Below are 22,729 nucleotides of genomic sequence, written 5' to 3'. Positions count from 1 at the left end.
CTATTCCATAGGTGGTTGGAAAATATCAGTTCTCTTTTGGTTGCCACTTTCTAACACAGCTTTTCATGTGTTTCATGTGGGAGGACTTCAAATCCAATTTTACAAAGGGTTTTTGCTGTTTTTCGAGGTAGGGACAATGGGCTTTATGTATTTTTCTGAATTTTTGTTCCAGTGATTGTTTTGCTGGAGAATGGATAAATTATTGATTGGTTTTGGAGCTTATCTAAACTGCTATGCCAGATAAATATTCTTATGGAAAAAATGTTGCATGGCATTATTTGGTTATCTAGTTACAAAATACACTGTTGTGAAACTAAGGTGGTGTTTTGAATTTGCTGGTAAAAAATCACCAATTCATGGAATTCACCAATTGTGCTGTCTATGTATGAAGTACTTCAGCCAGCACCACCCTATTAATTTATTTTGTTAGAAAATAGTTTCACTGCTATTATAAAAAAACGTGATGGTTGTATTTTCTAGGTTTTCCTGATTTCCTGCGTTTGCACTACTTTGAGAAACCATTGAAAAACATGTTTATGGTTAAGGAAAGAAAACCATTTACAGCAGATTTATGCATTGGGTCAGATATGGCTGAAATGGCTCCATAATGATAACTAACTGACCTGTTAAAGGCCCTGCACTTGATAATTGTGGAGGCCAGTATCATCGTGTCAGATATTGACAAAAAGCTAAAATGCCATGACTGAGTTGGTGAATGCATTCTTGCTTAACGGATGGCCAAATCCTTCGCAGTGTAGTATGGATAGACATTGGCTAAAGTAAAGATCACCAATATTATAGAAAGCAGGTATTCTGGTATTCAAATTGACCACATCTACAGTACTGCATCTACATTGAAGTGCATCTCGGTGTTCCTGCTCTTCCCTTTTCTGTCACAGCCTGTACCAGGGGTCAACAACCTTTCATAGGTGGAATGCCAGTAATTAGTTCACACACTTGTTTTTATGATTCTGCGTGTCATTGATACTTTAATGTCAATAATAGCCCTTCTTACATTTTGATTAATAAAAACTTAAAGTATAATATAAAAAATAATGAATGCATATGTACATCTTACCATTTAGTGTGATCCTTGCTTTCCCTTGACGAGTTCTACAATCTCAGGCTTGTAGCTTGACACTTCAAGCAGCACACAAGCCTCTGAGTGTTCAGTTGTTAACAGGCTATGGTAGAGATAAAGAACTCACTTCATGTGTGAAAATACCTGTTCACAGAGGTATGTTGATCCAAATGCTGAAAAAATTGCGATGTTAAACATCAGTGGTTTGAAATCTGTGTATTTTCCTTGCAAAGTTATCAACATCTGAAACATAGTGTATCACTACGATGCAATACGTTGGTGATAAATGATAAAGTTCTGAAAAAATTCAGGAATCACCATCAACAAAATGCAAGAAGTTTGACGTCTCCTGGTGATTTTGTTAAGATGCTGTTGATGTTCCAAAAAATGAAAATCAAGCAAATATCAAACTTTGAGCTAAATTTACTGCAGTGCATTAAAAAAAAAAATCCATGTCGCTGTGTGGATTAATCAGAAGAGAAAACATCGGCCCAAGGAGTTGGAAATCCTGAAACCTGACAAAATTATGATGAAGTTCTCACATGTACACTCCAAAATCAGCAACATGGATTATACGTTTTGAACGTTCTTTAAGTTGTTGATAATAGTGGATAATTGAGCTGTCAATATCCCAGGAAAAAATGGCAAGTTTTGCAAGAAATGCATTCCATGTTTCAAAAAAACATGTAACAGTTTGATCTACAACCTGCAGACGGAGGTTGAGAATTTATATGCGTGGTGATGTCGGCTAGAAACATGAGTTTTGCAACCCATTTTTCATCATCCAGTTCGAGGTAGTTTTGACCCTTTTCTGATAAATCTCGATCTTGCATCAAGACTGTCCTCAAAACATGCCAAAACCTTCCCACGGCTTTACAGTGTTTGGCTTTACACTTAAGTGTGAAAAATGTTATCAATGCCACGGATTGCAAGGTTTCCTGTGGGAAAAAATAGGCTGATCTCTCTAACAATAATAAACCAAATGAATCAATTCTTTTCTACACCAAAGAGCTTTTATTTGGAAGCATGTTGTACAGAATTACAAAATGGTAAAACGTAGTTTTTATCTTTTTTTTACTTAATTTCTTTGTGGTTTATTAGACTTTTATTTGCAGTTAAAAATCCCTTTGCATGACAATAATGGCACATGTGTCTTAGATTGTTGATCCCTGGTATATGCCTTTCCCTTATCAAATCTTACAAGGGCAGCAAGGTGTTTATTTGAATATGATTTACATTTTTTAGACAGTGTGAGGAAGCAATTAAAAAAAGGAAACAAAACATATAGTTATATAGGGTAGAATTTAAAGTAAAAAAATATGGGATGTTTTGTTAACATTTTATAACTCACTAGTGCGGCTGCATATAGAATATTGTGAACAACATATTGCATTTCTGGAATTGGTTCAAAAAAGAGCAGCCAGTTACATTCTGAGGTTCAACAAAGAGTCCTACATTGACAGGCTAAAAACTGAACCTTTTTAGTCTTGAACAGAGTGACACATACAAGTCAAAATCTTCTAAGGCATATACAAAGTCAACTCAGCAGACTTCTGTAAAGTGAAAAGTGAAACACAAACCAGAGGACACTAGTGGAAACTGTGGAAGTACATTTAAAACACGTCTTTAACCAAACAGAGTATGGAACAAGCTTCCCTACTATGTTTTTGAATCTGTTACTAACTACCAAATTGGCAAGATGGGCAAAGTGGTCTCTTGGTTGTATCCATTCTTACTTCATGTTCTTAACAGATGACATGACCTTAAACACAATATAAATGGAAGACCTTCTTGCTATCATTTATTCCTAATGATATTTGACCCTACTGCAATATCTCGAGTAATAAAGAGCATTGTGAAAGAAAGAAAGCAGGATTCCTCATGGGGTTCTTCCTGCTTTTATGTTTTATACCTTCCAAGAGCACGAAAAGATTCCACCATGAGGAAATTCCATTAAAATACTTCGGTGTGCAGTTTATCACACTGTGATGATGTTCACCTGGGAACTTTAACGTTTAAACTGCTTCCTCTCTTTTTAGCCAGTTACACAGCACAAACTTAATTTGGCAGATGGCCAGGCTCTCTTCCTTAGAAAAAGTGGTATTGGGCTGTAAATGTTCCAGTTACCATTACAGGATCAGGAGCACATTGTTTATTATTTGTGCTTTTGTTTAAGACTGGTGTTACGAACATTTTGATTTTCTGCAATCGTCTTTTTTAGTCTTTTTTTTTGCTAATTGAAATTCAGTTGCAGTCTCGTTAGAAATTGGATGTCTGAGCTACATTTTTAAATGAGATTGTTTGGAGGCCACATCTTCTTCCCATGCCATTTGCTGAATACAAATACACATGCATGCATATGTGTTTTTCCCAGACCTTTGGCCAAAGTCTGCATGCTGTACTGTAGAATTTGCTTCCTGTGATGTGTGCTAACCCCTTATTTGCCCCTCCTTTCTGGAATGTGTTATGGCTGTGGGACTGTTAGGCTCAGTCTACAGGGAGCAGGCAATTCAGGGAACCACAGTAGCTGCTGAAAGCACAGAAAGCTCCATGGCAACGATTACAGTGCTCATGAACCTGTCTGTGTACAGAACACTAAGTGAAGCTTCATGTTCAGTGAAAAACCCTGAAGCATTGCAGAATTTCTCAATGATGGGGAGGGTGGTGGCAGAGTCTTTATAACGCATTAAAGGCAGCATTTTTTAACTGTAATAGAGCCTACATAAAAATAGTCATAGCTAATAGAATCATTTGTGGTACTACATAGTTGTTGGGAGCAGTGATACAGCAAACATATTGTTTGGCCTGTTGCCAAGTTCCCAATACTGTTATAATGAAATTGTTAGGATTTCCTGAGGTTAAGGAAGCAGTTGTGAGCTGTGGACGGTTGGTAGGGAGTAGTGATTAAGGTTCTGGACACCTAACTGGGATGTCATGGGTTCAGATGTCACTGTAGTCTTCAGCAAGGTGGTTTACCTGGATTGCTCCAGCACAGCCTAGATGTAAAGACTGGGACCAAAATTATATATAAAAAAAAACATTCTAGGTTGTTTTGGATGAAAGTGTCCACCAAACCAATATCATTTCTCATTCTTCCTCATGTAAAAGGTTCAACTTGAAATACTGATGTATCTGTTCTATTTACCATCATCCACATTATGATCAACATACCACCCTGTAACAAATATGATGGACTTAAACATTAGTCTCTATTCATTTAGGTTGTTATTATTAAAAAGATAATAAGGTGATTAGAAAAATGTATATATATTTTAATTGAATCAATGTGTAATGCTTTAGGAGATAAAATAAATAAGTACGAATTTATGGCCTCCTGTATAAGGCGAGAGAATTCCTTCAATGGGTAAATGCAATTAGAGGATTACAACACGGATCTGTATTGGGATTTTAGATCTTTTTCATTTATATCAGTGGTGTAGATTTTGATATAGTTGTTAGTGTAGCTTGTAGACAATACCAAAATAGCAGAGTGAGCAATCATTGTAGAAGCAGCAAATGTAAGTTTTAGAAAGTGAACTGGGCAAACTGGTAAATTGCATTTAATGTAGACAAGTGTAGGGTAGCTAGCAAAAGCAAACTGAATACAAACTGGCAAACACTGAACTAGAAAAAGCTGTTGATGTTTTAAAGTGTTTACGTTGACAGATCGTTTAAATCTCCTCTACAATGTGTGTAAGCAAAATTTTAAGATGTATAGATAAAAATATAGAATTTAAATCAAAGGATGTTATGGTAAAACTGAATAAAAGATCAGGGTGCTACATACAAATAATATTTAAATGCATGAAACAAAAGCAGGAGGCACTTTTTTCCTCAAAGTTGTAGGACTATAGAACCAGCTGTCCAGCTATGTCATTGGAGTCTATGCCCTTGCTTCTTTTAAATAACATATAGGTGAGCACCTCAGATAGAATATTAACTACCAAATGGGCATGATGCACTTAATGGCCTCCTTGTGTTTTGTGATCTCATAATGGAATAGTACTGTACATACTTTCATGGTTGTTAGTAAAAGTTTCTTGTATGCACAAGTATTCCTTTACTTCAGATTCCATTGTAATTTTAATGTGTAGGTTTCAAAAAAATATATTTTATGAAGGTATATAGTATAATGAACATATGTAAAGGCCTATACATTTAAAACCTTATTTCTTTGAATCAGTTTATGCTCAAGTCTATATACTTTCTGTAGCTCTGCATTATATATCTTCCTAAATTTCATTGATACAGAACAAAAACTATATTAAAAGGCTTACATAGTTCTCAGCAGTAGTTGCATAGTATTCTAGAGGCTTGACATATCACAGCTTCATTTGATATTTCTCTGTAACAGTAATTGTTTAAGGAAAGGCTTGAAGCAAACAGCTAAAATTTGTTAAAGAACAATTTTTCTTTTCTGGGCAGAAGTACCACCGTTTCGACTAATTGCCTGTGCAGTTCCACTTTAATAACAACATTGTTTGAAAAGATTTTGATTGCTATGACTACTATCTGTTTTACCTTGAGGGGTTCAGCGTTCGGTGTCACTGCATCTGGGTGCCTGTGAAAGTAGGAATTCAGTCATGTCTGTGATTGTAAAGGGCAATTTGAGCCATTATTCATATCCTCTGTGATCTTGATACTTACATTAACGAGGTTTTGCGCTTCGTGTTGACTAATTTTTAGCACCTGGATGGCACCATGAGAATGTTATTATCATCAATATAACATAATATAATTAAATAGTGCCATGCACTATACAAATTATATCATCTTGGTGTATTCTTTTCACTTTGATTCCTGGAATTGTCTATTGTCACCACCTGCTGAGAGTCCATTTTCATTCGGTAAAGTCACAATTAACTCGCACTTCTATGTACCCATATATGGAATTTATTTTCCTGATGAAAAAAAGACTAATTTGTTTGTATAATGCAAGGATAAAAAGTCTATTAGCTCTTTTCAGTGAAAGCCGTGAGCTCTAGCTGTGTTTGATTTATACATGCGTTGAGTGAAAGTGCATATCTAATCCAGGATACACAGTGACTCTGCAGGTGATTATTCTACTATTAGTCAGTTTCCACATTGAATCAATGAATGCCTCTTAATTCCAGTATGAAAATAAATAAGGAATTAGGCCTTCCATTTTGAATCTAAACCAATGCCATTCTCTCAAACATTATTCCACTTTTGTATAAAATGGACAGTATCATAAGTGCTTGTTATTTTGGATTGACTGCAGTGTTTGACCAGATTTAGTGATTCTGTCTGTGATGTCTATTATTATTATGATGGCTAATCTAAATTGTATGTCTTTTCTGCAAATGGGTTGTTATCCTTAAGGATGGCAGTTCTTTTTCTTTTCGACTTCCCATCATCTTAAAATTATCATCAAATGATTCACTCACGTTCTTTAATATTTTGACTTGAATACACTTTTATTGTAGAACCTTTAGAGGTGCTTTGTGAATTGTTGACAAAAGTTAATTTTCTTTTTTGTGCTTAGTTTAATTGCATATATTATAATTTACATGCACATGGCCTATGCTGCATAAATTATTATTTTTTTAAATCTAAAGCTCTGGTAAGATCTGACCAACATTGTTTGTAATTATGATTCATATGCCTGCAATTGTAACTGCTAAAAAAGTTAGTTTGTATGATTGCTTTCAAAGCAAAACAAAGGGAAAAACACATACTAGCAGCATTTTCATGATTGCCATTACATTCCTACTTTTATCTTTTTATATCTGACTAACCAACTTTGAGCTTTGAGATGTTAATCCAGATAGTTTAAGTACCAGTATATGAGTGAGGCCACTTCCCATTTTAACCTTTGTCTACCATGTTACCTCAGTAGGTGGCCGTTTATTGCTCCAGGCACTGCCTCAAGATTATTTTTGAAGAATTCTAGGAAATCGGGCACAATAGCAGTGGACCAAAGGCCCATAAAAGATGCTTTCGAGTTTGTTCCTGAAAACACTTCCAATTCTCTCTTGTAGTCCCAGTTTCTGTGCTTGATTAGAAGTATGCAGCTGTGTGATTTGCTTTTTCTTACTGTTCAGTACTTAACCTTTTAACGTAAAATCTCTTTTTAAAAGTAGCAGTGAGGTGCATTCATTGCCGTTTTGATAAATAACCTGCTTGCTGTGAGAGAATGTTTCTTCTTCTTCACCAGTCCCATTGACAAACATATTTTTGTGCCCAGTGTATTGGAGCTCATAAATAAATTACATCTGTACCCTGGTGCTTCTTTTATGGTAGTTGTTCTTTTAATATGGCAAGATTAGCTTTTTTTTTAGAACAGGAAAGGGTTTTCAGTGGAAACCACTATGATTGTGGATGTAGCTTGCACATCACTGGATTTTAAAGGAATAAGAAAGTCACAAAGCAGGTAGATATGGTTTTGCTGAAGAGAGTTTTGAAACCATTCTTTTCAGGTCCCCCTCTCCTTGCTTTCTCAGCAGGCTTCCCAGCCTCCTCTGCACAGCGAGGTCTTTGATGCCAGGAGCAGGTTCTTTATTATTTAAATCCTTGCTTGTTTTGAAGGCTTCAAATCATTAACAGTGTGACAGACAACACAAAGTTTTAGTTTTCCTCACTAGATTAATCCTTTGGGTCACTTTTAAATAGGAACAGTACTGAGTATGAATATTTGTTTTATTTTGTAAATACTCTGGGGCGAAAAAAGGAAATTTTCCTTGTTACACAAAGGATGCATGTCTATTTGATCAGCTCACTAAGGGAGTTTCAACACTCAAATCATAATTTTCCTTTTCCATTGCATATTTCAGGAGACAGAGTATCAGTTTTTTATCTGTTCTGTGTGTGTGGTGAATGTAATTTAGATTGCAGTTCAGTCAGTGATCGGTATATTTCCCTGCAATTTCTAGGAATTGGGAAGGTGTCAGTTTTAACAAGTCTAAATTAGGATACTGAAAAAAGCACTTTTCCTATTCAGGTTGTGGACACAGTCATTTTAAAAATGGGTAATATTCAGGGGTTCTATGAGCTCAGTACTCATGTTCCTAACTCTAATATGGTAAAATCATATATAGAGAGAGAGAAATTCCAGGTATTGTGCTTGAAGAAGCAAAAATTATGTGAAATTGAAAATGGTGTAGAAACCTTTTTAGGTGATCAAATGTTTTTTTTTCTCACGTTGTGTTTCAGAGTTTAATATTTATTCTGCTTGCTGGGTTCTGTTTAAGGGCTTGACAAGTGGTATATTATTTGGAGTGCAACAGATTTAAACCCAATGCCCTAGTAACAGTTGCTGGCCTCTTTCCGATTGGCAAGGTGTAATTCCAACATCTTTTTTTCTATGTCACAGCTATTTGGAAAAGTACGAAAAAGTGCATCATTTTGGAGAAGATGACGAGGAGGTACAGCCTGGCAATCCAAAACCATCTCTTCCCATTGGTGCAATACCCTGCTCCTACAACTACCAGCAACACACTGTATCAGGTAAGCCATTTCAGCAAGGGCTTGGGTGTTTTCTCCCTTGTTGCCTTACTTTTACCTTCTCTTTCTACATTTATTAATCTGTTTGTTTTGTTCCTACAGTTTTGAGTTGTTGTCTGAATGTTTTTAACTTAAAATAATATTGTTAAACAAGTGGTTATCTCCTGATCTTAGTGTAGATTGATGGGTAAGAGAGTACAGTGTGGAGGGGGTTCGGGCAATTTATACTGGTTGGATTATACTGTTGTATAGCACATATATACTGCCAAAGTGGTACTTTTTGTAACTAAGTCTTATTACCAGACACTGATCTTTTTGTGAGCATTTGTTATAGTAACCCTTTCCATGTTATACAAGGCAGCTCGGATTATTCGATTGTTCTTTAGCCTCACACGTTGCTCGCTCTGTCCTGCACTTAATGGGTAGTATTTCACTACGTATATCTCCTGAGGCCACCTTAGGGCAGGCGTGCAGTGAGTGCTCGTACTGAGATGTTTATATTTAGGAGTGCTGTCTTGAATACTATTGGGAGGCTTTCCTGTTACAGTACTGGTAATACATAGTAAACAAGCCCTCACTGGCAAGTGTGTTGCCTGGCATCAGGAATGTCTTTTATTAGAAGGTCCACACTTTAGTATTTGCTGCTAGATTAAACAGCAGTTTAACATTAATTCACCCTATATGTATAGTTCTATATTTTAAAATAATGTTGACTGTGAAAATCATTAGGACAAATATATTTGCCCTCTTGTCTGAAATGGGGAAAAATAAGAGAGTAAACTGTTTAAATGTAGGTCAGAATAACATGAATACTGACCTGACCTGAATCCAAGGGAGATTCTTACTGGCTATGAAAGAAGCCACAGCTGCTGTAAAGTCAACCCTTTTGAATGAGCTCAAAGTGACTCACACTAAAGAACTGGAAACATACTGATCTCGGCGAAAGCTGGAAGATTTGAACACTCTTAATAGTAGATTTATATCCAAGCATTTTGTTGGTTATTGCAGGACTTTGTAAAACTATAATTTAGTTTTTTTAATAAGATTGCAGAATTGTTATTGATCCTACATAAAGAAAATAAAAATGTCTTTGAGGAATCTTGTTTACTGTAATACCCTTAATTTAATAAACTACACTTGGGAGGGTTTGATTGCTTAATGTTTTGATGATAAATTCTACACATTTTTAGTTTTCCATATAACAAAAAATCATCAACGGGGGGAAGAATTTTAAGTCCATGTATTTCCAGACCTTTGTGGCTTAACAGCTAGCCTATTGCAAGTTCTGTTTTTGTAAAAACTTAAAGGTGAAAGGTGAAAGAAATGGAAATACATGAATAATTCATGAAGTCCAAAACACTACAATTAGAGTGATTGACCGTAGATTATTCAGTTATTGGTTATATACCACCCAATAAATGTCTGCTGTGAAACACCTAGGAAAGGTTAAATGTACACTTGTTAGAGGTTTGACAAACTTGTTTAATCAACATTTGATTAAACAAATCTTGCATTTGTCTCCTTCAGATTATCTTCGCCAAAGCTATGGGCTCTCCATGGAGTTTGTCACGCCTTGTGACTACAACAAACTGGTGCTCTCTCTTTTATCGGGCCTCCCGAATGAAGTTGATTTCGCCATTAATGTTTGCACTCTTCTTTCAAATGAAAGCAAGCACGTCATGCAGCTTGAGAAAGATCCTAAACTCATCACATTGCTACTAGCACATGCTGGAGTCTTTGATGACAGTAAGTCATTTCAGTAGTTTCTGACAGTCAAGTCAGTCTTCCACTGTTTTGGTATTTGTTTGGTATTGCCGTCTTGATTTTTTTTTTGTAAGGTCATTTTTTGTTGAAATTGATATAATGACAAGTAAAATGTCCCATCACTCTCAATATTTCATCCTGATGCTTTTGTATTTGGGGATGATGGCCAGGATTATCTAAAAGTAGCTCAAAGGTAACATAACTAATAGCAGTTCAATGTCATGTGACTAGCCATTTCTGAATTCAGTGTTTTGAACCTGTGATTATTACTCTGAACAAATGATTGAAAAATGGTGATTCCCCAAACAACATTTAAAATAAAAAGACTGTTACATACACCACATTCTTTTTTTTTTTGATTGCCAGAAGGTAATTGGACTTTAATGTTACTTCTTAATTTTGAATTTACTATACTGAAATATTTCCAGTCTGTTTCCAGTAAAATTACATTACAGTCTAAGCTAGATGCAGGGTCTAGATTTGGACAAATTGTCCCATGGTAAATGTAAGCTTATTTTTGAGAATTGGTACATTTATGTCTCTTTTATCATTTAAAATAATTGAAAGCTAAATTATTGCTCTTTCTGATGTCTAAAGTTTTTTTTAAGCTTTTCTTCGTGTTTGTGTGCTTGTGTTAACAGCACTAGGAAGCTTTTCTGCTGTATTTGGGACCGAGTGGAAAGAGAAAACATCTCGAGATTTTGTAAAGGTAATCTTTCATAAATGCACCCTTATCATTTAATGACAGTGTATAATAATGCTTAATTTATTTCCATTTATTAGCACTGTTTTTTGTAAGTCTCTGAAAGCCATTTACTCAGGTAGTATTTATTAATAGACATGATTTTGATAAACCAGAAAATTGCTTTAGCCTTGAACACCCCAAATGCATTTTAGTGCATTTCTGAGCAGATAGTAAAATAATTCCTATTTCTAACTATGTAAAGAAGTTTGAAAGAAGTTCTGTAATAAACTACTTTGCCTTACCCATGAACCATTTTTCCTCGATTTTTTTGTTGTTTTGTTGTTTGTGAACTTCATCTTTGATGAAGTATAGATAGCAAAAGTTCAAGAAAAAAACCTTTGCATGTTTTTTTGGCATCCCATATGTTGTAACCAACATTTTTCACACCAAGTCATTTCTCTACCTTGCTTTCATACTTCATGAGCAAGTGCAGTACTTTACCACAATGCCATAATTAACTTCCTCTGCACAATTTTTCTCATTTAGATTAGACGTTTCTGTGGGTGTAGATTACTACAGTACTCTACTGTATGAGCAAATCATTCATAACACGTTTCTCAGGGAGAGTATTCTCCTGATGCTAAAACTCTTTAGCATCAACAGTTTTGCCCTTTTTTGTATTTTAAATAGTCTTATCTTTATAAATAACTGAAAATACAGTATGCATCACTGCAGTTGTGTAACAATGAAATATTTTAAAACTTTTTTTTTCTGATAGTTATGGAAGGACATAGTAGATGATAATGAAGTAAGGGACCTCATTACAGACAAGAGCAACAAATCACAAGGTAGGTGAACTGAATTTCCATTGTTTCTTAATAAAGCTTGAGCTGAATTCAAATTTCTAGAAAATTTTTCTAGAGCTGAGTAAATGATGAATTCATAATTTGTACATTTTCTTTTTCACTGAAGATGGTACGACTACGGAGGGCAGCTGGGATTCTCTTTTCCATCCTCCTCGGAATGTCGGCATTAACGACATTGAAGGACAGCGGGTGCTCCAAATTGCAGTTATCCTTAGAAATCTTTCATTTGAAGAAGGAAACGTTAAACTTCTGGCAGCTAATCGGACTTGTCTCAGATTCCTATTACTGTGTGCCCACTGTCACTTTATTTCTCTAAGGCAGCTGGGTCTGGACACTCTGGGCAATGTAGCAGGAGAGGTAAAGATCTTGTTTTTCGGTGTGGACATTGTCATTCTGATTCTTGTTTTAAAGTTAACATTTGCCAGGGGTCCGCCAATTTTAAGAGATTAATTTCTTTCCCATTAGTATTTGAAATAGAAAATCTCTCTTTATATTCTTTTTGAGCAAAAATTAGCCTCAGATGACAATAGTATAAAGATAGTGACTGTTATTGGGAATGTTTTTAAAAAAAAAAATCTGTCTTTTTCTATGCCTGTAAAAAGTAACAGATTTTCAAGATAGTTTTAGAGGAGATGCGAACTGATGGCAGGTATTTCTTTCGTCTTGGTTTCTCTTATGAATGTGATCACTAGTAATGATAATTTTTTACTTTGCAGCTTCAGTTGGATCCTGTTGATTTTAGAGCTACTCATCTTATGTTTCACACTATTACAAAATGTTTAATGTCAAGAGACAGGTTTTTAAAAATGAGGGGTGAGTATTTCTTATATAAACACAATAGTTCTTATTTTGTTTTTACTTGAAACGTGTAGTGCATTTGGCCCCTGACCTTCTTGGTTTGGTTGTATTTTCAGCAATGGAAATCTTGGGGAACCTTTGTAAAGCTGATGATAATGCAGTCCTCATTTGTGAGTATGTGGATCAAGAATCCTACAGGGAGATAATATGTCATCTCACTTTACCTGATGTGCTGCTTGTAATCTCCACACTAGAGGTGCTATACATGCTTACAGAACTGGGAGATGTAACTTGCACAAAGATAGCTTCTGTGGACAAGAGTATAGGTATGTACAGTTTTACCCCCATCTTTTCAGTTGAGTAGAAAATAAGCTTTAATGGTCTTTTACCTCAATGTTATTTTTTGTACCTCTTAATGGTACAGCTGTAATAAAATTCTAATTTTGATGTGGAATCTGTCCAAATCATTATTACTTACACTTGTAAACTTTATGGAATACACAGTTTTGTTTATCTGACTCCCATTGATGTCATGCCAAGATAAAGTAACAGAAGGGGTTTTATTGAAAGTGAATGTTCTTTGGCTGACCATAACTGTTCTCCGGAAGTATCTGAAAAATACTTCAATGTGTCAGGCAAGAGTTGAGGGCAAAATATAATATGTTGTAATTAAATTGTTATTTTTGTGAGTTTAATATTTATAACTAAATCTCTTATGGGATACGTTTTGTTTTCAGTTTGAGTCTTTTGTCTTACAATATCTAAGTATTATTTATCTCCTTATGTGCTAACACAAGTGTCAACCCGAATATTTATGGAGAGGCACAGTTACAGTATAATTAAATACATTTTTTTGAAAGACTGCTGGATATACCCCTGTGTGCCAACACTAAACAAATGCATCTCTGTAGCTGGAATCAATAAGTTGTAATTTCTATACTCTTACCTCGAGTATTGTGCCTGAAATGTAAGCAGCTGCGTAATGGAATATTATGATTTAGTTTAAGGAATTATAAACAGATGTATTTTGTTTCCTGTTGGTGACATACTTTCCTTCAAATAAGTACAATAGGGAGGAAATTATGTAATTAGACTATGTTCTGTTTTCTTGGACACTTAAATGTTTTTTTTTTCATGTTTGTTTTAAATGCCCAATGGCAATACTAATATAGAAATTCCACAATGAAATTATTTCCTTTTCACTCACTTCTCAGATCTTTTAGTTCGTTTGGTATCGGTGGACATCCAGACCTTTGGACCTGATGCACTCACAGCAGTGAAGCTTATTGAGCACCAGAGCTCCAACAGCCAAGTGGTGTCTGAAATTAGACCCCAGTTGGTAGAGCACGTCCCTGCACAGCTACATGGAGCTTCTACACCAGGTAAGAGATGCAGGATATTTACTACAATGTTACAAGATAATAATAAGGCCTTTGCTTCTCGCTGAACTTAATCTTTGTCATCTGTGTTTGTGTTTTTGAAAATTCCTGAACCACTTGTGCTACGTTAAGAGAATCTAACACTACACATAAACAGTAGTTCTCGCATGTTCCCACAAGCCAAAGGAGATATACATTTTAAAATATGCCTAACTTAATTAAAAATCATTGGTTTTGTGTTGGGCAAAAGCTCTCAAGAGTAAAGATATCTCAAATATTGCAGTACTTTCCAGCATTTATGTTTGTATTTGATATTGATTTAATCTCTGAAATGTGTGACTAATTCCCTCTCTATTCTAGAATATGGACATTACCAGTAACCTTACTTATTGCACTTTTTGGTATATAAGAAAGGTGGCAAATGACAGAAGACCTTCTGGCTCATCTTTTTTGTTGAGCAAAGTAATCCTAAAACCAGCTGAATGAGACACTTGTTCCAAACACACACATCTCCTTGTGTAGTGTCTTTCTCTCTACCCCTCTGAATTCTCTCTCTTCTAAATGTAACCCTATGTCAATACTAAACGTGAAGAAGTGTCCTTGGTTGACCCTGTATGTGCAACATAAGTTTTTATGTACTTTGATCAAATCTATTCTTAATCTCCTTTGTTCTAGACTGAAGTGATTTAGTTCATGCAAACTGTGTATAACAATCTCTTGAGACTAGGAATCATTCTCATTGCTCTTCTTCTAAGGCTAGAATACTACTTTTGTGGTATCAATACTGAATACAGTATTCTAAATGAGGTTTTGGTAATGAATTGTTAAACCTGAACATAACTTCTCTAGATGCAAACTCTACACTGTTTCCTATAACCCCAAGCAGGTTGTTTTCTTTATTATTTCTTTCCTGCATTCTTAATAAGTACATAGAAAAACCTATATAAGCACTCAGATCCCTTTCATGCATAGCTTCCTGCATGTTCTATGTTCCTACTTTTTTCGATCACTTTACACTTTAAATTTAATTTGCCAGGCATATTCTGAATCCATTATTTTGTCTAACTTTTTTGGTGGAAGTAACTTGCATTTCCTACTGGATGCCACTCCTCCCTGCTTTTCATCATTAACTCTAGTTAGGTCTGTACTCGAAACTAAATCATTGATATAGTACAGAAAGAGCAGCAGGCTTAAATGTATCACACACATTTATTGGCAAGCTATCTTCCAAGTAGAATTACCCTAAATCAATCCAAATGTATTCTCTGTCAGATTGAGTTTTCCCTGCATGTTGCATGGCACTACTACTTGATTCAGTGATGGTACACTATTTGTGTGATTGCGTTGCAAATCTTGCATTCGTTATAGGCGGATGAATAGGTATAGAAAACAGGTTGATTTTGATTTGGAATCGGTTAATTTTAGTCCAACGCGAAAGCTTCAACATTTAGCTAGTAAATTGGATCGTTGGCTAAAATAAAGTCTACGTCTGAAGTAGGCAATCTCTCAAAAAATGCCCATGAACCTGAAAATTAAAAATTAAATGACGGTGATGAGGAGATTGACAAAAGAAACAGCTAAGAGAAAGAACTCAAAGATATGTTTCAGGCAAGTTGGCTGAAAATATACCCATGGCTGAAAATGAAAGATGGAGAATTGGAGATGCTCAGCTTGTAACATGTTCAGTACTGTGTGAGGTTTACTAGCTGGTGTTAAAAAATTTTAAAAAGCTATTTCTTTAATGTTGGATGGGTCTACTGATAAGTAACAGTAAGCAGCTCATTACCTATGTAAGGTACATACATGAAAACAAAGTTTTTTAAGAAATTCTGAAATTGCGGATGGAAGGGAGGAAACCATTTGATATGTAGCAACTAATGAGCGAAAATAAAAATAAATGGCTGCCAAAGAGTAGTTCAAAAACTCAGGGAAGAATTCAGTTCCGAATGAACCAGATTGTACTGCACAGCTCTCCGGCTTGCCCTTGCCGCAAGTGATGCGGTCAAATCTGTGGAGCAAGTGAAAAGGTTCTAGAAAGACTTGAGGGCTTCTGAAACAACTGGAGGAGCCAACACTGAAGTTTACCACATACAGTGAGGTGGTTGTGAATTCAAAGTGCAGTGTCCGTTGTATGCAGATCATTAGAAGCCCTGTGAGATCTGCTAGAACACATGGCTGCCTCCAGCACGCAGGACTCTGAAAAGCCAAAGGTCTTATTATTTCTGTCAGACAGTTCAACTTTGTGGCCCTCTGTCACTTGATGAAAGATGTACTGGTGCCTATAGTCCTTCTCTCAAAGCATTTTCAAAAGGAAGACGGACTTCTCCACAGTCCAGCCTATGGTTCTGTATACTAAAGGGGCACTGAGAGCTATTACTAATAGAATTAGTCCATCCTGGTCCTTAAGAGCAGGACTTTTTTAGTTAGCTCTCTTGAAGGGAACAACTTTAAAGGAGACAAAATGTTTGATTGTCCTATACAAAAGCCTGCCTTTGATGACAATATGAAAAGCAGATACATGGGTTGCTTGATGAGGAAAAGAAAAAAATAATCATCCTTCTCCTAAGTTATGTTCTTGTCCCTTCAATGGAGAGGAGGTTGGTAATGAAAGACAGATTCACAAGGTAGGACTGTATTTACAATGAACTTATGAACCTCGTGTTGTGTATTAATTATTTCGATGCACTCGTTTCATTAGTCTGCTATTATTCCCCTCCAAGATGCTGAAATCCCCCCCCATGAGCTTCATGTAAAGAATTCATTTCCAAAATGAATTTTAAGCCCTGGTATTCTCTTGGTCAACCAGTTATCAATCCATGTGCTTACACCTTCTATTCTTATATCTTTTAATGTAGGAATTAATTTCTGATGAGGGATTTTATCACAATTTGAATAGATCTTGCTATGGCTTTATTGGTAGTAACTGTGCTTGTTACTGATTCATAATATTATATTACTGTACATACAATCTTCCTGTACTTTATTAGTATATATATTTTGTGGGAATTATTCTATAGAATAAAGTGTAATGCTAGTAATTGTAGGGCTTCAAATAAACGGCAGTCGTGAAGACATAGATTCCTAAATGTTTAACGTGAAATTTGCAGTACATTCTCCTGCAGTGGTGTGGATATACAAATATGTGGTTCTATATATACCAGGACAACATATACTATATAGCAGAACTCCTGCCAGAAGTTCGATGCTAAAGTAGTGAAACCAGGCATTTCATTTTATTGATAATTAGTGAAAGATAGTTGAAAAGTAACATCTCCCCTCTAGACACTATTTCCTGCCTGTGTGCAGAAAATTATATTATGGAAATGTAACTTTACCAGCTGAGTGTACCAGATTGAAAATCTTTAGATGAGACAACTCTGCACACTTCTAAGATGATGGTGTAACTCACTCCGACAGCATTCATGAAATCCAGTCTGCTTTTGTCATTGTCTTCAAAATAGTAACTTTGGCACCTTATAGTCTGATCTTGTCAGATCTCAGAAGCTAAACTTGGCTGGGCCTAGTCAGTACTGGGATGGGAAACCTCCAAGTAAAACCAGGTTGCTGGTTACAAACCAGTGCCATACTTTAGTGACCAGGGGGACACTGTGTCCTTCGGATGAGACGTTGAACAGAGGTCCCAACTATATGACTTACATATCCCATAGCAATTTTCAAAAGAGTAGAGGTATTAGTCCCAGTGACCTAACTAATTCCATCCTGGGCTTATATGGTTGGTCTTCTTAGAGTTTCTTCTTAATTCATTTGGGGTTCTGGTGCATAATGGCTGCTGTGTATCACAAAGGAAGGCACTGTAATTCAGTGTTAGATCCTGTGTGCAAAGTGCTTTGAGATTCTTCTATATGAAAAACATTATATAAATTTAAGGAATTATTCTCCTCTCTGGATTCACGTTTGCCATAACAGTTATTCACATAGGTGAAATTTATATAGAGCTTCATGGGTTGGTCACAAATTTCTCTTCTCATTTTGTAAAATGTTCAAACAGGGACAACATAATTTTTGGGTACAAATTAGAATACTAAACAATCTCTGTGTAACAACATTTCTTTAAAATGTTGTTTTACAGTAATGTAATACTGTCATCTTTGCTTGAACATCATTTAGTTATATTACACATAGTATGGTACCAAATCCATTGTTTGGTTGCCAAATGTGAGATTTTGGAGGAACCAATGATGCTCTTGCACACTCATTTTTTTTCTTTGGAGGAAAGGCGTTTCCTTTTTTCTGGTTGGGTAACCAGCTCACTTGATAATTTTTGTGGCTTTTGTCTTTCATTTTTCAGTACTGGGGGATTGAGTCCCCTTCACTATTGTGACACCTGAGTGATTGCCTGTAATTAGTGCTCTCATTAATGTGTTGCAGGTGCCAATGGCAATAAGCTTAAAAAAAACAGCTGGCAAAAATTATTTGGATGCACTTGCAACTTTTCTTATCAAAGTCCAGAGCCTTGCACTTTACTTTTGTTATACGTTTATTTTCTTGAATGGTGCCCATTGATTTGAGTAAATAATGACAAGTTTTTTTTTATAGTGAATGAGAATTGATGAAGTCTCTTCAAAAACCTTAACTTTTCCTCCACATAAATTGCATTTGCCTTTTGAAGGAACATTTCTGTGTTTTCAAGACATTATCAATTGTAAATGTTGACAGGTACAAGAAATATCATGAAAAACTGGCTGTTTTATTTCTGCCAGACACTTACAACTAGACATTTTTTTTATTTTAGGATTCTCTGTAGCTTCTATACAGACTGTTTTTTTCCAGGACAGAAACCATCTGGACAACACGGAAACGTATTCTGTGGTCAGATTATAGTATAAAAAAACTGCCAGAAGCAACTTAACCATTTACTTTTCTGAACCATTGTATGATTAAATAAACATCAAATTATTTAAATAAAAAGGCAGATGTGAACTTGGCAGAGAGATGCTCTTCCTTTTCAACAAAAGAACCTGCCTTATCACTAAATAGCATTAGGTTACCACATTTTAAAGCAGATAAAGGCTAACTACTCTCAAAATTATTTGCACTACAAATGTTCTATGTAAAACAGGTAATTATTTTTCTATTAAATTCCTTTAAATCTAGTAAGGAATATGTAAACATTAATAAATATTTAGATGCCTTTTGACTGCCCTCTTTAGGATGTTAAAGGGAAATGCTTTTTTTAAAAATTGGTGCAGGATTCACAAGTCTGTAGACACTTTTCAGTATTAAATTTGATAAGATGGAATTCTAAATACCAGAACAGCAGATTCATTTGACATGTAGAAGGAAATTTGATTGGAATTAAAGAAGTCTTGAATTCCAAAACCTTAAATTGTATCCTAAGGCATATAATGTTCAGCAAACTGTTTAAAAGACAGGCTCATAGCATGTAAAGCTGGACATATTTATTGAAAACTCCATACAAAAATGTTGTGTTTATTTGTGCCTGAAGCAAAGATTTATGATTGAATGCATCAGACTCTGTAAATAGGACAGGACCTGGCTGTAGTTTGTCCTGTAGATAATGCTCATTTCACAATTAAAACATATTCAAAGTTTTTCTTTAATGATCTGAGGTTCAGGTAAAAGAAATCTGCTTTCATTGGCCTATGTTACAGAAAAGTATATATGTATATAGAAGAATTCTTTGCAAAAATGATTTCACTGCTTTTCACTGCACAAATGATCAGTAATAGCTACTGATCACTCTAAATATCATGCTGAAACCCAGTGGATCTTCACAGTTATATCTAGGCTTCTGGTTTTGTAGAGTAGGGGTTTCTCAATTTAACCTGCTCTTTAACATTTTATCATGAGTTTATCTAAATTATTTGAACTGGTAATGCTATTGCTGGTTGTATACAGTTAGTGGACAAAAAATGGAAACACCTGGGGTAAATGAGGGACACTTTATGTATTGAAAGCAATGGCTTCCACAGAGGTGCGACTTATGTTAAGCAAACAAACTCTCAGAATTTGTAGAGTGAAAATGCTGGACAGGGCCCAGGTGCCTATAATTATGCACGATGGCTACAAGAGGAGACCTCACTGACTTTGAAAGAGGGATGATTGGATTGGTGAGAAAATGATTTTGGCAGGTGCTTCAGTGACCAAGACAGCTCAACATGCTGATGTTACACAAACCTTTTTGTCTAAGGTGATGTCAACAAGGAAATCCAAGGGATTCCTCATCAGCAAAGGGCAGCAGTGGGCAGGATGCCTTAATCAGGATTGTGATATCCATACGTTTATTGAAGTGCACAGCAAAACAGGCAAGCCAAAGCAGATCAGTTTTCTGCAAATTTTAATCTGGGGTTTGAGCAGCTAGTTTAATCAAAAATAGTTTGCAGAGAACTCCACAGAACAGGATACTGTAGTCGAGCTGCAGTGCACAAACTGCTCATCATGCTTGGCAATGCATGTTTTGAAGTCCAGAGATTCAAAGTGCATAGACAGTGGACTACCCAGCAGTGCAACAATGTGACATGGTTAATTAAATCCTCCTTAACAATGTTCTTGACTGATGGACAAGTGCACATGTGGCAACAACCTGTAGAACTCTATAGCGTTGTGCGCTTCGCTCCAACAGTGAAGGGTTGAAGTGGTTCAGTAAAGCTGTGGAGTGCATTTGCCTGGCATTGTCTGGGTGCATTCATTCCCTTAGAAGGCAAGGTCAAAGCTAATCACTACTTTATGGTACTGAGTGATAATTTTCACCCCATGTTGCAGCATTTCTTTCCTGCTGGGAGGACTATATTTCAACATGACAATGCCCCCACCTCACAGAGCATGTGTGGTTGCTTAATGAGCAGTACAGTGATATGTCCGTGTCATGATTTTCTCAGTCACCCGATATAAACCTGGGTGAACATTTATGGAATATTCTGGAACAATGCTTGTGATGGTGTTTTCCATCTCCATCAGCCAGGTGTGAGTTGATTGATTCTCCCATTGAAGAATGGTATCGCATCCCTCCTGAGGAATTCCTGATGCTGGTAGACTATATGCCATGGCACATACAGGCCATACTGGCAACACGTGGTGGCCTAAGGATGACGTTGTATCGGGGCTTCCATTTTTGTGTCCACTACATGTGCATCTTCAAATTATCTAAACATAGAATGATCTGAACGAACCAAGCTTAGAAATAATCCTTTTATACCACTTCCATCTACACGAAATTTGCCTCGCCTTTGATGTTTTAGAGTAACTCTATAGGTGTCAGAAAGATTTTATTACTCTATGCACTTTATATATTCTTCATGATATTGTATGATTTTGCAAGTGGGAATGTAGGCCAGTGTTTTAAAAACAATAGGGCACATTGTAGTCTATCCCTAACCCTATGTCAAACTGTCCTTTTTTTTAAATGAGAACTGAATACCAAAAACAAGGTAAGACCGTACACAGATACTAACTCTTTAGACCAGGATCAACTTTTTTGAATGTGTAGTTTAACAATTCCAGATACATAAGTAATTTGATATTGCCTTTTCTCCAAAGCATCAAGAAATATACCTGTACAATCAGCTTCTACTCCACCTGGCATTGTTGAAATTGATGGCGAGAAGTTTACAACTCAGTGGTGAGTCCAGACGTGACACTTATTGTGTTCAGTCACCATTTTCTCTCTAGCATTTATTGTGCTCTTTATTTCCTAGCAGTTTCATCCTGTTTGAAACTGTACTGATGTCTTTATCATTTCACTTTTGCTCAGCAATCCTTTGTGAATTATCAAAAGAGACATATGATGAGTGTTAAATTCGGGCTAGCAAAGATTACCCCTTTTGTTTATTTTGCAGGTTAAATGCACATTTTGAGGTGCACTCTGACAGCTCTGTTTCTCGGTCAGAGATGTACTCGGAGTACCTGGCTACTTGCAGCAAAATGGCACGAGGTGGAATCTTGACATCAACCGGATTTTATAAATGTCTAAGGTACACTGCACTGTGCACTTTCCACTGTGGGAACACCATTTCTGTGCCTTCATGAATGTTTAGTTCACCCAAATCTCAAGGGAGATGAGTTTTCGTAGTATTTTTACTCTTCACTTTTTTTAATCCAGAAGAGGAGCAGCTATCACCATTAAGAAACTAGAACTTTAAAAATAAACATAACATAGCTCTCACAGCATTCACTGTTGTTAATTTTATAATTTTTAAAAGAATATCACAAATGGGTGTTATCGGGTTTTCTGTAGTAATGTAGGGTAAACTTTTTTTGTTGTTGTGATCATTTTAACTTACATTGTGGTGTAGTCTTAGATTCCAATTTCTGGCTCTGATACTGGATGTGTTCACTGAAGTTTTAGTTTTAATTAGACAGTTGTTTTACTCCCCTTTCCTCTTAGATTAAAAGTGTATCTTATCCAGTACTCATAGTATTCCAATTTTTAGCTCTATCACATTATTTGTGAAAGATAATAAAGTGGAAGAAATGTAGATAATATCTATTCCACATGGCGCAAAGGACAGAACTGCTATGTAAGCACTCTGTAAAACACTTAGAAGTGAAATGAACTGTATTGACAACACAGATGGTGATATGGCAGAGGCTTCCGTTCTACCTCCCACTGCATCACAAGACCACAAAGACCAGTTAATCTCTTAACATATGTTGTCAAATGTAAGATAGTACCTCTTACTGCGTGTAAAATGAAAGCAGTGGTTTTAATTTT

General features: G+C 35.9%; 1 protein-coding gene across 1 annotated transcript in view; it reads left to right on the top strand.

The window, feature by feature from the left end:
* arid2 (AT-rich interaction domain 2) overlaps nt 1-22,729 on the top strand; it is a 77,673-nt gene that overhangs the window by 36,792 nt on the left and 18,152 nt on the right. The window contains exons 4-13 of the mRNA XM_088644785.1: nt 8,415-8,548; nt 10,073-10,291; nt 10,951-11,018; nt 11,773-11,842; nt 11,967-12,217; nt 12,577-12,673; nt 12,775-12,984; nt 13,873-14,040; nt 21,556-21,637; nt 21,855-21,989. Of these exons, the coding sequence (XP_088500911.1) occupies nt 8,415-8,548; nt 10,073-10,291; nt 10,951-11,018; nt 11,773-11,842; nt 11,967-12,217; nt 12,577-12,673; nt 12,775-12,984; nt 13,873-14,040; nt 21,556-21,637; nt 21,855-21,989 (1,434 nt within the window). The remainder of the gene's footprint in view (nt 1-8,414; nt 8,549-10,072; nt 10,292-10,950; nt 11,019-11,772; nt 11,843-11,966; nt 12,218-12,576; nt 12,674-12,774; nt 12,985-13,872; nt 14,041-21,555; nt 21,638-21,854; nt 21,990-22,729) is intronic.

This window comes from Lepisosteus platostomus, chromosome 9 (assembly GCF_059453375.1).
Source record: "Lepisosteus platostomus isolate fLepPlt1 chromosome 9, fLepPlt1.hap1, whole genome shotgun sequence".
Lineage (NCBI taxonomy): Eukaryota > Metazoa > Chordata > Actinopteri > Semionotiformes > Lepisosteidae > Lepisosteus > Lepisosteus platostomus.
The sequence above is the reverse complement of the archived record's forward strand: the minus strand, read 5'-3'. Positions and strand labels throughout refer to the sequence as shown.